The 17,171-nt window shown below is 38.2% G+C and overlaps 2 protein-coding genes across 2 annotated transcripts in view; one reads left to right on the top strand and one right to left on the bottom strand.

Annotated features, from left to right (window-relative positions):
* LOC117992749 (uncharacterized) overlaps positions 1-17,171 on the bottom strand; it is a 229,281-nt gene that overhangs the window by 145,623 nt on the left and 66,487 nt on the right. The window lies entirely within an intron of this gene.
* ldd (lipid droplet defective) overlaps positions 1-17,171 on the top strand; it is a 77,611-nt gene that overhangs the window by 15,147 nt on the left and 45,293 nt on the right. The window contains exons 2-4 of the mRNA XM_034980464.2: positions 14,088-14,179; positions 15,848-15,938; positions 16,669-16,798. Coding sequence (XP_034836355.2) covers positions 14,114-14,179; positions 15,848-15,938; positions 16,669-16,798 — 287 coding nt within the window. The 5' untranslated portion in view covers positions 14,088-14,113. The remainder of the gene's footprint in view (positions 1-14,087; positions 14,180-15,847; positions 15,939-16,668; positions 16,799-17,171) is intronic.

Genomic DNA, 17,171 nt, shown 5'->3' with positions numbered 1-17,171 from the left:
ATTTCTATTGTGCACTAAAATTTAGAGTCTTTAAATGTGAAGTCATGTTCCGTTCCTTTTTTAGCAATTAGTAAAAAGAAAAGGATGCAGATCCTATAAATTTAGTTTAGAGAGAGACTAGAGATCGGGGCCTTGTCGTTAAGTTTGTTTGTAGGGGGTAATCTCCGGAACTACTAAACCGATTTTGAAAATTCTTTCAACCAATAGAAAGCTACTATATTCCTGAGTGGCATAGGCTATATTATATACACGCGGCGAAGCCGCAGGGATCAGCTAGTATAATATATAGAAGGAAAAGGTGACTCACTGACTGACTGATCTATCCAACGCACAGCTCAAACTACTGGACGGATCGGGCTCAAATTTGGCACGCAGATAGCTATTATAACATAGGCATACGCTAAGAAAGGATTTTTGAAAATTCAACTCCTAATGGGTGAAATAGGGTTTGAAATTTGTGGTAGTCCACGCAGACGAAGTCGCAAGCATAAGCTAGTTGCATTATAATTTGCACACCGTCTGCGGCAGTAGGTGTGTTCGGGTCTATTGTAATACTGTCTGTTATTTACCCACAATTCTGCGAAAAAAAATAATTTTTTCCTCATCAATTATTGAAAGAAGAAAGAAAGAAAGAAGAAAAACGTTTATTTTTTAAGGCTGTACCACACATAACCAGCTAGACCTGGTTAGGTTAGGTTTATCCCGGCGCCTCTTATACTTGAGTAGTAAAGTCAAAAGACCTCAAGTAGAAGAAGCCCGGAATAAACCATGTCATGTGTGGCACAACCCGAAAAAAAGGTCCCTACTCAGCATAAATGCCATAATTAGTCTTGCACAGTACAAAAACATACAGCGCTGGGATTGCTTGCCCTAAAGCATGCTTGTTGTCAGAGCAAGCCTATTACTGCAATAAAAAGATAATTTAAGGTGAATCACCTTGATATTGATAATATTATTCACATACTAATGGATAGATTAATTATTAAGCCTCTAAAAAAAAATTTAAAAGTTATTTTCTATAGTTGAGGACATACAGATTCGCGTATGTGTGCATTAATTTTAGATATATAAGTATACCTAACCTCTGACTGCAATAGCCGTATTTGTTGAAAATCGGTTTTAGGCTGTCGATTTTGATGATATAATTTTTGGACTATCGCATTAAAATAGTAAATAATAATATGTTCCTTTTCTTCAATTCATCATCATCAATCCTTCTCTGGTCCATTACTGAGCACGGGTCTCCTCTCAAAGTAAGAAGGGATCTGACCATAGTCTACCACGCTAGCCAAGTGCGGATGGCAGACTTCACACCCCCTTGAGAACATTATTATGGAGAACTCTCAGGCATGCATGTTTCCTAAAGATATGATATTTTAATTAAGTATACTTAAAATGCTCATAACTCCGAAAAGATGCGTGCCCGGGATCGAACCCCCGACCTCCGATTAGGAGGCGGACGTCCTAATCATTAGGCTATCACAGTAATAGTATGGATTACACACATCTTAGAAGTAGCTATTTTAATTTAGAACATTAATTCTACCTATCTTTTTTAGGGTTCCGTAGCTCAAAAGGAAAAAACGGAACCCTTATAGGATCACTTTGTTGTCTGTCTGTCTGTCTGTCAAGAAACCTACAGGGTACTTCCCGTGGACCTAGAATCAATGAAATTGGCAGGTAGATAGATCTTATAGCTGACATTTGGGGAAAAATCTGAATAACCGTGAATTTAGGGTTAGATCACACAAAAAAATTAAATTGTGCTCATGAACTAATAATTAGAATTTTTCAATTTTCTAAGTAAGATAACTATATTAAATGGGGTATCATATGAAAGGTCTCACTTGTGCATTCTAAAACAGATTTTTATTTATTTTTATGTATTTTTGAATTATCCTGCAAAATGTCGAAAAAAATACGACTGTAGTACGGAACCTCATTGCGCGAGCCTGACTCGCACTTGACCGGTTTAAAAAAAGAAAAGAATATAAGCCATGTTAATGACTAATATCCCCTTTCCTCTCCAACTAAGCGTCAAGCTTGTGCTAGGAATAGGTACGACAATATGCAATGGGGTTTAAACCATCGACCTTTCGGTTTTCAGTCCACTCCTGTACCGGCAATGACTTATATGTATAAGTCATTGTGTACCGGTTGAGCTATTGAGGCTCTAAGCTTTGCCTTATATGCGAACAAATCCTCTACATAAAGCTTGTATTGGTAAAGAAACATCCAAACTTGTTTTCTTGCTACAATAACGTGTTCGGAGCCTCGTGCCCGTGTCTCCCGCTAAGTAGGTAGATATTTATTATTTTTAGGGTTCCGTACTCGAAGGATACCAAAGGAACCTTATTACAAAGCCTCAAAGAATTACTACGACATTAAGAACTACGTAACGCTAAGGATATTTTAAGTTATTAACATTATTAATTTGGACTTCTTTTATGTTGAATTTTATTCATTACTAGCTTATGCTCGCGACTTCGTCCGCGTGGACTACAAATTTCAAAACCCTATTTCACCCCCCTTCGGAGTTGAATTTTCAAAATCCTTTCTTAGCGGATGCCTACGTCATAATAGCTATCCATGCCAAATTTTCAGCCCGATCCGTCCAGTAGTTTGAGCTGTGCGTTGATAGATCAGTCAGTCAGTCAGTCAGTCATTCAATCAGTCAGTCAGTCAGTCACCTTTTCCTTTTATATATATAGACTAATATTTTGTTTTGCTTGTATGAAGTCTATGTATAACTTGTATTTTAATTCTTACTTATTTCATGTTTTAATATAGGTAATATTCAAACACCAGTTACAATGGTAAAATGTATAAGGCTCATCTGACATTGTTTCAACCTATTGTACCTGCATTTTATTGAATAAGTAAATAATTCATTCATTCATTCATTCATTCATTCCGCTGCCCGTCCGGCGTCCGTCTGTCTGTCTATCAGCGGGCTGCATCTCGTGAACCGCATTAGATAGAGAACTTAAAGTTTATACAGAATGTGTACCTAAGTATATCTATTGCCGCTATGATAACGAATAATAAAAAATTCAAAATGGCCGCCATGTAAATTAAAAAGGACATAATCTTGTGCGATGGGTACGGATTACGGAACCCTTCGAGGCCGAATCCAACTCGTACTTAAATGATTTTTTGTTTTCGTTTTGCGTCAAATTCTGCAGTTCTTGTAACTGGTAACGTCAGATCACTCCGTTGTTTTTTTAAGTCAGCGTCTTACCCGCAGAGTGTTACCGTACCGTACCCATAGATTAATATGTATACCTGACCGTACCAAAATATTAAAAAACCGGTCAAGTGCGATTCGGACTCGCGCAAGAAGGGTTTCGTACAATTGTACAAGAAATAAAACTAAATTCACAGGATTTTTAGAAATGCCACCCCTAAGAGAGCCCGTCACTCATTGATCAATTTATGTCCATACAAATTGTTACTTAGACTTTCCATTAAAGCTGAATAAATACGTGTTTAGGATTTTTGAATATGCCACTCCTTTACAGATTTTGAAAATTTCCACTCGAAACCGGGGCGGGTCAGCTATAGTGCCTAACATAATATATAATGCTGATGCCCGCGACTTCGTTCGCGTGGATTTAGGTTTCCGAAAATACCGTGGGAACAAAAGTAGCTTACGTCACTCTCCAGGTCTTCAACTAGTATATCCATGCAAAAAATCAGGTCAATTCGTTGATCCGTTGCGGCGTGATTGAGGGACAAACCAACAAACCGATAAACCAATGAACAATAAACACACTTTCACATTTATTAGTAAACTAGATGATGCTGATTTTTTCGAGAGCCTAGTGGTTAAGTCGTCCGCTCCTTAATCGGAAGGTCGGGAGTTCAATCCCGAGAAATGGAATATTACAAATTGAACTTTATATAAGTAGGTATATTAAGTACTAGATGATGCCCGCGACTTCGTCCGCGGGTATTTAGGTTTTCAAAAATCCCGTGGGAACTTTTTGATTTTCCAAAATCAAAAGCAGCCTATGTCCTTCCCCGGGATGCAAGCCATCTCTGTACCAAATTTCATCAAAATCGGTAAACGGATGAGCTTTGAAAAGCTAGCAGATAACAGACAGACAGACAGACACACTTTCGCATTTATAATATTAGTATGGATATTAATATGGGTAAAACAAATAGAGGTAACGTCTGCAGAAAAATACATTATCATAATGCTCTTCAGACAAAAAACTCATAATTACTAATGCTATAGGCACCTACCTATATAATGAAGTATAAACGTTACAAAAACTAACTGAAAAACACACAACGTAATTTTATTATTGTACATACAATAGGATCTGCCAAAGAAGGTTACGTATTAAATTAATAAAAAAATAATGATTCATAATAATTTTGCCAGTGTTTTTAAACATTTACTTCTTTTATTATTCATGCATTCCAATATTGATAATATAAATTACTAGCTTATGCTCGCGACTTCGTCTGCGTGGACTACACAAATTTCAAACCCCTATTTCACCCCCTTAGGGGTTGAATTATCTATAATCCTTTCTTAGCGGATGCCTACATCATAATAGCTATCTGCATGCCAAATTTCAGCCCGATCCGTCCAGTAGTTTGAGCTGTGCGTTGATAGATCAGTCAGTCAGTCAGTCAGTCAGTCACCTTTTCCTTTTATATATATAGATTAAACAATTATTTTTTCGTCCGCGTTGACCACACAAATTTCAAACCCCTTTTTCACTTGGTTGAATTTTCAAAAATCCTTTCTTAGCGGATGCCTTCGTCATAATAGCTATCTGCATGCCAAATTTCAGCTCGATCCGTCCAGTAGTTTGAGCTGTGCGTTAATAGATCAGTCAGTCATCTTTTCCTTTTATATATTTAGATTATGGGTACTTAGGTTCTTAGTTCTGGTGCTTAGAAAACAGAATTTAAATTAGTACTAAGTACCTAGACTTTAGAATATAAAAAGCTGGTATAGATAATAAAGATGGCAGAGATAGATAATAAATAATTGCCTACCTACTTCTATGGGCTCACCCAGTACCTACCTAAGAGTGGAATATTTCCCATATTATATTATTTACAATACTTATACCTACTATAATATTATTATGAATTGTTTTTTTTTCGTGACCGCAAAACATGAGATAGTGCGTCATCTGAGGTTCTTAGATCGAATTTCCTAAGAATGTGTAAAAGTTCCATTCCATGTAGAGATAGGTAAATTACATCAGTCTTTAGAATGACATTTCGGCTTTGTAGAGCGCTGTCTCTGTCACTTATACCTATGTGATGTTTTGTCGGTTTCAACGACAGAGACAATGCTCTTCGAATCCGCTATCTCCTTGTAAAGGTCTATGTACATTATAAATACATCTATTCTATGTACATTATTTTCTGCCGCGTTCCTACTGTATTGCTTTTACCGCAAAATAAGCACATCACCCATATCATAAATGCGAAAGTGTATTTGTTTGTTGGTTTGTCCTTCAATCACGTCGAAACGGAGCAACGGTTTAACATCTTGGGTGTAGCTAAAGACCTGGACATAGCTGATAGCGGGCTAACTCTAGGGGTTCTCAAAAACAGGGGTTTCTTCAAAAATTCTTTCTTAGCGGATGTCTACGTCATAATAGCTATCTGCCTGATTCGTCCAGTAGTATGAGCTGTCCGTTGATAGATCGTTCAGTCAGTCAGTCAGCTTTTCCTTTTATAAAATAGACTACTAGTTTAACTGGTTTTACTGGTTGGTATCATCTCCTGGATTGTTTTAGAAAATACAGTTTTTTCCTCTTCGGCTAATCACTTTTATAATCAAATTGTGTCAATTCATAGTAGGTAGGTATTCATCTTATTCTGACGGCCACTGTGGCACGCAAACAATAATTATTATTATCTGCCACGGTTGAAAAACAGATTTAATTTGCTGTTAATATAAGATACTCGAGAAAATGCAGGAAAAATAATTTACCTAAAGATTGCTGTAGTAATCCATACTAATATTATAAATGCGAAAGTGTGTCTGTGTGTTACCATCTCACGGACCATTTTGACCTAATTTAGTAGAAATGATAGCTTGCATCCCGAAGATGGGAATTTTTATCCCGAAAAATTAAAAAGTTCCCACGGGGTTTTTAAAAAACATAAATAAATCCACGCGACCGAAATCTTGGTCAACCACAAGGAATTAGGTTTATACATGGTTTACACCTACTTAGAATAATTTCAGAAAATTCCGCGGGAACTCTTTGATTTTCTGGGACAAAAAGCATATTATGTCCGTCCCCGGGATGTAAGTTATCTCGTAGGTGCCAGATTTCGTCAAAATTGGTTAAGCGGGTGGACCGTGAAATGCTAGCAGATAAATAGAGAGACAGAATTTTCGCATTTAGATATTACTAGCTCATGCTCGCGACTTCGTCCGCGTGGTCCATACAAATTTCAAACCCCTATTTTACTCCCTTAGGGGTTGAATTGTCAAAAATCCTTTCTTAACGGATGTTGACGTCATAATAGCTATTTGCATCCCAAATTTCAGCCCGATCCGTCCAGTAGTTTGAGCTGTGCCTTGAGAGATCAGTCACTCACCTTTTCGTTTAATATATTTAGGTACTCTATCCGGGGAAAAAAGTTAGTATAGCGCTCTCTCTGTTACGTAATCCTATACAAATGATAGAGACAAAAATCTCAGTAGGCGTAAAACATATTTTTGAGTCAGTATAGTAGTATAGATGGTGTAGTGGTACCTAGTGATGTATGAACATGATAACTCACAATAAACTACAAGCGATGACAAAACGCAACAAAACGCCGACAATCAACACAATTATTTAGGTATCCTGCGAATGTTGGACAAAACGCAGCGACGCATGACGCCAGTAGTAAGCCCATGGTACAATGTTGTTTGTAGGCACTACAGGTATTGTCTGTGACAGGCCGAGATGGCAATCGAGGTATGAGGCGGGGAGACGCCGAGAGTGTACGGGACGTTTCCTCCCCGATTGCCATCTCGACCTGTATCGCCTACTATACATAGAAGTTATTGATTTCAAATAAAAAAATATTTAAAAAACCGACTTCCAAAACCACTACAAAGTAAAAAATAACTTTTGTTTCAACATGTGTATGTAATTATGTATGTATTTTGAAGTCGGGCGAGCTTCAGGCTTTGATTTTTAGTTTCTTTTACGTCTCACGTACAACGGTCGGTGACGTTTAAGCGCGGAAAAGAGACCCAGGAAGGGAAGAGGAACAAGAATGAGTTACCATCTCGCGTCACTGCCATCGCGCGTCGTGTTTGTCCAAGCCCTCACTCAATTAGCGCTCCGCCCGCTAATGTCGAACAGAACGCAGATAATCTGGCGTTTCCGGGATACGCGTGACGTCACACCATTGTTGTGCATACATTACTGCTCACTACAATAATATGTAACAAGGTACGCCTAGTAGCCATTCAAATAGGTATTTTTTTTACCATCGAATATGCAAAGATTTTTTTTATATCTAAATTAAAAGTAAAAAAACGACATTAAAATAAAATTAAATCTAAAACCTCATCGAGACCACCGCAACGAGGCATTGTACCCAAGATGCTGGCCCCTTTGGATGGCCAAACTAATTCTTTGACCAAGGTAGCTGCCAACACCCGAGTCTCCGGTTGACTCGATAACCCTTTTTGAAATTTCCTAAAAAAGAGCTCGAGCCCCCGGGCGGCAGGCCCCACGGCCCCAAGGTCTCCACACTCTCCACACTAATTATTTATTTTACATGTAATTGGAACGACAGTGCCACTTACACTAACTAACTAGATGATTAATGTTAAATTTAAATACAAACACAAAAAGACACAAAATACAAACGATAAAACATTAAAGGATTTTGAATGTACCTACTCGTACCTACGCTGAGAACATTGAATGACCTGTTTATGCAATGCTCTCCGCGTTCTTCAGTAACTCCCGAATCCCGTCATTGAGTGCTCAGTGCTTTCCGTTTCGAGGTCGCCATTCTAGCAGCTTGGAACCCCAATGTCTATCGGTTTCTCGAACTTTGCGCAATGCCCATTGCCACTTCAGCTTCGCAACCCGTTGAGCTATGTCGAGCTTACTCTGGTTCTCCTACAGATCTCCTCATTTCTGACTTGATCACGTAGAGAAACTTCAAGCATAGCTCTCTCCATCGCCCGTTGAATGACTCCGAGCTTTCTTATGAGGCCCATAGTAAGCGATCATGTCTCGGATCCATGTAATCACTGGCAACACGCACTGTTCGAAGATTTTGGTCTTCAAGCACAAAGGAATTTTACAAAAATTATATTGTCGTAAATAGGTATATTAAGATAAGATCTTATCTACTATAAGAATAAATGCTGAAGGGGAATTTAGGAAATTAAATTATAAATTGCGCTTCTAACAATATCTGCCGACGCATCTGCTATCTGCTATCAACGACTTCTATTTCGACCTCTATATAATAATATGGTGTAACAACAACTGTAAACCCCATATTATAGAAGTCATTGATAGCTGTCTACCTATAAATCTAATCTAAAAAAATATTCGTGAATCTATAGACGCCAATTTATACGTGACTGTATTTTATATTTCCACAAATACGTGATGTTTTTGCAAGTAGTGCTGATAAGCTTCAGAACGTGTGGCGTCATGGAGTTCGAATACTAGCTCCACACTGCAGCTTTGTATAATCATACTAAATCATACAAATAAATAAAATTGAAGAGTCTGTTCATTTATTACTACTCAAAATATTATAGGGGTAAAGCTTGTAAGTTTGTTTGTAAGGGGCAATACTGAACCATGTCATGTGTAGCAGAACCCGAAAAAATTACAGGGATTTCTAAAATACGCGTCGAATTGTGAACCTCCTCCTTCTTTAAGTCAGTTAAAAATTAGTTTATAAATAACCTATCCTTATTATCTCTGTAATTATGTTTAATGAGTCCTCGTGAGTTGTGTTTAGTTTGAAAGAATTACTTTAGCGCCAGCTCCAACTTCCTTGTTACAAGTAGGTATTTTGATGCGCAAGGGCATAGGGTTGTCACCCGTTGTCACGAATTTTTAGGGTTAGGGAAAAACGGAACCCTTATAGGATCACTTTGTTGTCTGTCTGTCGGTCTATCAAGAAACCTACAGGGTAGGACTTGCCGTTGACCTAGAATCATGAAATTCGGCAAGTAAGTAGGTCTTATAGCAGACATTCGGGGAAAAATCTGAAAAACATGAATTTGTGGTTACATCACACAAAAAAAATTTAAATTGTGATCATGAACAAATATTGCTATTTTCAACTTTCAGAGTAAGATTACTATACCAAGTGGGGTATCATATGAAAGGGCTTTACTTGTACATTCTAAAACAGATTTTTATTTATTTTTAGGCATAGTAGTTTTTGATTTATAGTGCAAAATGTCGATAAAATACGATTGTAGTACGGAATCCTCAGTGCGCGAGTCTGACTCGCACTTGGCTGGTTTTATAATATTATATTGTCTTTGTCATGCCACTAACGCCAGTGCTGTCAGTAACGCATGAGCTGAGCAGCGAATAGAAGTGGTAATAGTACCTATATCGCTTCTACAATACATGGGGACAGATTTGAAAGATGCAATGCAAACCGCAGTCGGGATTTTTAATTTTTTCAAATGACATGTTTATCAGTTTATTATATCCTCTATTGTGTAAGATAAATAACTCTGCCACGATTAAATGATATTGCACCGCAGATTATAGGAAATGAAACATTGATGCGGTTTTTCTGCATATTATATTCTACTAGCTGATATGCCTGCGGCTTCGCCTGCGTAGTTTTAGATTCTTAAAAATCCCGTGGGAGCTTTTGAATCTCCAGGACAAAAAGTAGCCTATCCGAAGTAGTCCGTCCTCGAGATGCAATATTATCTCATTTTACTATGATTTAGGAATGCAACTCCTCACAGCAGGAGGCACTGAGGAGTTGGGTTCTCGAGTTCAAAAATTCTTTACTTGGATGGTACCTCCAATATTAATTTTTAACCGACAGTTCCTAAATCCCATAAATTTTTGTGGTCAGGTCTAGTACAGCATCAGGATTGAGGAGTTGGAATCCAATTTTTTATGGGGACAATGTCGCAAAGGTTCGCTTTCTCTATCGATTAAAAAAAAATACTCAGATCGGTTGAGAAATCTCGGAGATTTCGGTGTATACATACTTTTTTGAAAATCGGTTAAAAAAGTAGCCTATGTTACTCCTTGATTAATCTTCTACTTGTCTGTGAAAGACCCGTCAAAATGGGTTCAGCCAAGGTTCAATCGCTCCGAAGATTAGCCCGTTCAAACAGACAGACAGACAGAAATACAAAAAAATCCGGGATAAAAATAGTAGCCTATGTCCGTCCCCGGGATGTAAGCTAACTCTGTACCAAATTTCTTCAAAATTGGTAAACTGTTGGGCCGTTTAATGGATATTACAATAACTTTGTAATAATTTATCAGAGACAATCGATAACCCTAACAGTTATTTAAGGTTATACTACCAAGTAAAATATTGTATTTGGACTTTGGAAATTCCTATAGAGTTGTCGATTTTTAGTTTGGAAATTTACATAATATTATTTTGTAAGTACCTACTTACTTACTTAAAATACAGTAAGTATAGCTACCTATATAAATATTCATTTATATTTATGTAATAAGTTATAGTTACTGTTATGTAGTTATTACCATAATTATTTGCGAAATATGCATTAGTTAAGTAATTAAAATATACTAACAACTATATTTTTATAATATGCATTTTAAGCATCAATGTTTTTAAAATACTTCCTATGCGAGATATAAACTAAATAAAATAAAATATAATTGCATAAGAATCGGATTGTATTATTTTGTACAAGGAATCGTACTGGAACGCTAAATCGCTAGGCGGTAGACCAATACGGTAGAGCGCGGGCGGTGTAGTAACCGTGGTTGACTCCAAAATTTGGAGACTGGATTCTCTGGCGACCTGGCGACGCGTAGCCAAGTATTTTTTTGCTGTTTCGGATTGAATATGCTGCGTAGGGCCCATAGAGCAGAAACAAAGAGGAGATGTTGTATTAAGATTTCCCTATGAAATATCGAGTGACATTTTGCGGGGTGAGGGGTTGTGGAACGCCGCCCACTTCTCAATTTTCCATCTGCGGGTTAGTAGCAAAACTACTCGCTTAGCGACCTAACATCGATATATTGATGTCACTACATAGTTCAGCTATCTCACACTAGATGTCAATAATCTAGAACTATTTTAATAATTACGTATAAAATTACTTACAAATGAAATGTGATACCATTCATAGCATCAGAACGTCTGTCTGAATAACTTTGACACGATAAAACACAACACTTCATCCTTTTGTTCTTAAAAACGCGAAAACACACCGATAATACGAGTCTCAATATATGTGAACCTGACGAACGCAGACAGCATACTAACTAAGGCCCCGCCCACAGTGATGACGTCAGGACCTAGTTGAAAATCACAGTGCACAGTTGCTTAGGCCAACTCCTCTTTGTTTCTGCTCTATGGTAGGGCCCTACTGGTCGCTACAGCGTCACCGGGAAGCGTGGCGAGCGCGAGAAGCTTCGCCTGGGGCTGAGCCTTAGCGGCAACGTCTAAGGGCGCCTCCTGAGGGGCTCGGACCACGGCTTAGGATGACGTTGGGATGGGTGGAGTTGTTGGACTACTGGTTAGTCCGTACGCCCCCGAGGCCGTGGCGTGAGTCCACGTCCGGGTGACGTTAGAAATCGGGGACCTCGTCTTTGCCGGCGATGACGCTGTAATAAGGTTGACTTGTGTAGTTCTACGAGATAGGGAGCATTGTCGGTCATGATTTGATCGTCGGGATCGTTAAGGACGTGCTTAGGGCGTCTTTTATCGGGAGAGCCGCTACTGTGCTACGACATCGCTATGAAGTCCCAGTGTGATAGGGTTAGGATACCCATCATTACAACGGGAAGGTCATCAAAACTTTACATTTAAATGCTAGTTACTTAATAGCTGCTTTCAAGTCATAGCTCCAAAGTATACAGTATCTTGTTGCCACTTCCGGGAATCGAACGCGTGACCGTGGGCTGTCATTTGCTAAGAACAATGTCGCGGTTAACCAAGTGTGAAACTATTAAACAATTTTGAAATTACATAATATTATTTTTGTTCTAAGATAAGGACTAGCTTATGCTCGCGACATCGTCCGTGTAGACTACACAAACTTCAAACCCCTATTTCACCCACTTAGGGGTCGAATAATCAAATATCTTGTAGGGACTTCCACACGCCACGCGCGCTTCCTGAATCCAGCGGCTCCCTGCGACTCGTCTGATATCTAGTGGTGGAAATAATCACGCCGAATTAAAAATATCTACTTATCTACTTATTTGCTTAAAAAGTTAAATTTATTGTTCGGAAAGCAGATTCTGCCGGCTTTTCTTAGTAGAATTTGCTTTCCGAACTAATGATAGTACTTGTCTAGACTAGAGACATGCCAAAATTGAAATTCGAAAAAAATCACCGGGCTGTATTGTCATGACTCATGTCATGTAAACGGTGCATATTGTAAAATCGTGTCATGTAAACGGTGTCTATTATAAAATCGTGTCATGTAAACGGAGCCCATTATAAAATCGTGTCATGTAAACGGTGCCTATTATAAAATCGTGTCATGTAAACGGTGTCTATTATAAAATCATGTCATGTAAACGGTGCCTATCACAAAATCGTGTCATGTAAACGATGCCTATTATAAAATCGTATCATGTAAACAGTGCCCATTATAAAATGTATGGAGTCACTATCTGACGTATGATTATGGTTTGCGATGGTAGGTACTTAGTTTTTCTAAACGCTGCACTCAGCGATTAACTTACCCGTAACAGATAATTATTATAAAAAAACCGGCCAAGTGCGAGTCAGACTCGCGCGCAAAGGGTTCCGTACTACAGTCGTATTTTTTCGACATTTTGCACTCTAAATCAAAAACTATTATGATATGTATGTTTTTTTTTTTTTTTTTTTTTTTTTTTTTTTTAATTTGTTGTTATAGCGGCGATGTAAATACACATCCTGTGATAACTCTCTACATGGACTGTCTCATACACGGACGGACGGACGGACGAACGGACCGTGGGCTTAGTAGGTACCTAAAATGGTCCCGCTGGTACCCTTCGGTTCGGAACCCTCAGGGACCCTACGGAACTCAGCAAGAAAGGTTATAAAAAATCCTAGGTGCTTATGAACTTTATTTTTTACGCGTGTAAGTATTCAAAGGTCGCTACATACGTACATACGTACAAAACAATTAAATATTTGAACAACTGAACAAATGTGTCTTGCAAATTGATTTAAGTATTAACTGTTGTCTATCTATTATCGACAATCGAGCAGATATAAAATAACACCTGTATTATTCGTCTATAATTTATTTTTACGCGCATTCACGGAAGGTTTATTTACATTTTCTTTTTTTTAGCCGTAAACCCAAAATATCCTACCCCAAAACATAGTTTCGCGTGTGACTGGTTGGTGACTCAAAATGGTTAAAACGCCCATTGAATTTTTGTCTCTATCATTTGTATGGGATTACGTAACAGAGAGAGCGTTAAACTAACTTCTCTATATGGATAGAGTCATCATCATCATCATGATCAACCCATCGCCGGCTCACTACAGAGCACGGGTCTCCTCTCAGAGTGAGAAGGGTTTTGGCCATAGTCTACCACGCTGGCCATGTGCGGATTGGTAGACTTCATACACCTTTGAGAAAATTATGGAGAACTCTTAGGCATGCAGGTTTCCTCACGATGTTTCCCTTCACCATTAAAGCAACTGATATTTTATTGCTTAAAACGCACATAACGCCGAAAAGTTAGAGGTGCGTGCGCGGGATCGAACCCCCGACCTCCGATTAGAAGGCGGACGTCCTAACTACTAGGCTATCACAATAGAGGCTATCACAAATAATATCATATTATGGATAGACTAGTGTATCAGTAAATAAAGGCTATTTTATTTTATTTATTTATTTATTTATAATAACATAAATTCCTCTGTCGCAGTGATGCCGTGTTGACGCGGCGGCAGCATGGCGGCAGGCCGACAGCTGCGGCTGCTGCTCTGGAAGGACTACCTTATACGAAGGAGAAAGCCTGTAAGTACCAAATCAAATCAAATTTAGCCTCAATAGCTCAACGGTTAGAGGAGCGGACTGAAAACCGAAAGGTCGCCGGTTCAAACCCCACCCGTTGCACTATTGTCGTACCTACTCCTAGCACAAGCTTGACGCTTAGTTTTTTTTTATTTTTATTTTATTCAGATACAAGTTAGCCCTTGACTGCAATCACACCTGATGGTAAGTGATGATGCAGTCTAAGATGATAGCGGGCTAACCTGGAAGGGGTATGGCAGTTTTTATTAAACCCGTACCCCTTTGGTTTCTACACGGCATCGTACCGGAACGCTAAATCGCTTGGCGGCACGGCTTTGCCGGAAAGTTGGACGACGGAGTTGGAGGGGAAAGGGGAATATTAGTCATCATTGGCTAATATTCTTTAAAAAAAATGGTTTATTCAAAATGGGTAATATAATTATATAAATGACACTTTTTGATAGTCGGTTGTTGAATTTGTAAGATGATAATAATATATTAGTGGTGATAATTTTTACGTAAACTTAAAACTAAAGCTACGAGGGTTCCAAATGTCTGAGCCAACAACACACTCAGCCTTTTTTCATAGTTTTAGTCATATTACTTACTAGGTGATGCCCGCGACTTCGTCCGCGTGGATTTAGATTTTTAAAAATCCCGTGGGAACTCTTTGATTTCCCGGGACAAAAAGCAGCCTATGTCACTCTACTTAACTATACTCATGAAAAAAATCACGACGATCCATTGCTCCATTGCGTCGTGATTGATGAACAAACCAACAAGCAAACAAACAATTTTTCGCAATTATAATATGGATAGTGATATTTCTCATCATGATCAGCCCATCGCCGGCTCACTACTGAGCACGGGTCTCCTCAGAATGCGAAGGGCTTGGCCATAGTCCGCTATGCTGGCCGCGTCGTAGGCGGGGCATTGACCCGAGTTTTGCACGCTGTACATTGCGGGTTTGAAAAATACTAAATCACTAAAACTACAAAATGAGGGATATTGCGTTTAGGTAGTAAAACAATAACGTTTTTGCTAGCATTCTGGTTACACCCTACATAATATTATATATAAAATTGGGAAAGAGTTTATTTGTTGGTTTATCTGTCAATCAAGGCGTAACAGAGCAGCAAATCGACGTGATTTTTTGAATGAATACTTAATTAAAGACATGGAGACTGATATAAGCTATTTTTTATTCCGGAAAATCAAATTTCTGCGGGATGGTATGCCATTTTTTACGCCTTTGTTCTTCAATCTTTTGCATGGATATAATGTAAACAGAGAGACTAGAGAGTGGCATAGAGAATTTGCGGGATAAAAGTCCTAACCTTACCTAAAGCAGGATTTTTATCCTGCAAATTCAAAGAGTTCTCGCGGTATTTTTATAAACTTACTTATATTATCTTTGATTGAATAAAGCATAACATATTTCAGTTTTTCTCCACTTAAACTCTGATTTTACCTTACATAATAGTAATAAATTAATTTATAATAATATATATTAATAAAATAGAATAAATTTTATTTTATTTTTGTTGTTCCTGTTATTTTATTTTCTGTTACTGTTACTGTAACTTTTTTTTTTGTTTCTGTTATTATATTGTTTGTTGTTGTTTTTTTTTAATATGATAAAAATGAAAGTAAAATTAATTATTGTTACAGATAACTTTAATCGGCGTGTTGTGGGCTGCGGTGGTGTTGTCCAGTCTGTACTTAGTCAGAAGTAATGTAGACAACACGTATTACCCAACATGTAAGTAAACAGTTCGAGATCACATTATTTTCCTCTTTTCAGTTTTTACGCGCGTTTTTATTTGCCCTTTTCAGACGCGCAACGAGCTGCGTCTCCAGAAAAGAGCCCTTTAGACAATATGTTCACAACCCGAAGCAATAGTAAATTAAGTGCTCTGATAAGAAACCCATGAAAAATTCAGATGGGTATCCAAGTTACGTATACAAGTTACAGAATTTCGGCCCTTTCTATTTTAAGTATTGTTGAGTAACGTACCTATTGTGTTTAATATAGTGATATATCTTGTTGTTGAGTTGTTGTGTTGAAGAGTTGTTTATGATCTCATTCCACCCACCCTTTTCTACAATCGCACCGCACGCCACCGCAAACAATTTCACCCTCACCACCTGGGTGTCTGGTGCACTTCGACCGCCCGTTGTGCCAGATCCTTTTTTCCACGCACATGCAAACTGTGGAATCAACTCCCATCGGTGGTGTTCTCATTAGATCACAACATGGGGTTACTGAAAGGGGCGGACCAACAAATTCCTGAAAGGCCGGCAACGCATTGGTGGTTTCTCTGGTATTGCAAATGTCATGGGCGGCGGTAATCACTTGGCATCTGGTGACCCGCCTGCTCGTTTGCTCGCCATTTTAATAAAAAAAATATCAACAAACAAATTTTCATCAACTCATTCATTTATCCAATTCCATTGCCGTGATGATCAAAAATGTTGTTTATTTGTTGCAGGCCAATTCGCAGCTCGAGCTCTGCCCAGCGCTGGAGTGCTAAATTTTCTTCAATCATTCGTGTGCAGTGTTAATAATGAGTGCTCCTCGTTGGAGGACTTCGATGAGATACCTTCCTATGAAAAGTCGAGGTAAGATAATATTATAAACAGTAATAATGCTGTCCATTTTGATCTATGAAACACTATGAAAACTATAAAAACATTCAACTATTGGCTAAAGAGTTCCTCTATAGATTAAAAAAAAAATCCAAATCGATCCAAAAGCCTCGGAAAAATCTGTGCACATACATAAGAAAATAGCACCGAATCCAGAATCCTCCTTTTTGGAATTCGTTCAAAAATCTACCAAAGTTATTGTACTGGGAATTTTTAATATAGTTTTAGCACTCAGAAGCGGAAAATATTAAAAAAATACAAGGTCAAGACAGCTAAATCCAATTTACTTTCATATCGACATAATTTTAAACAATAAGTCAATAAAACATCACATACAACCGTTAAT

This window comes from Maniola hyperantus, chromosome 22, assembly GCF_902806685.2.
Source record: "Maniola hyperantus chromosome 22, iAphHyp1.2, whole genome shotgun sequence".
NCBI classification, from domain to species: domain Eukaryota; kingdom Metazoa; phylum Arthropoda; class Insecta; order Lepidoptera; family Nymphalidae; genus Maniola; species Maniola hyperantus.
This window is presented reverse-complemented; position numbering and strand designations above follow the sequence as displayed.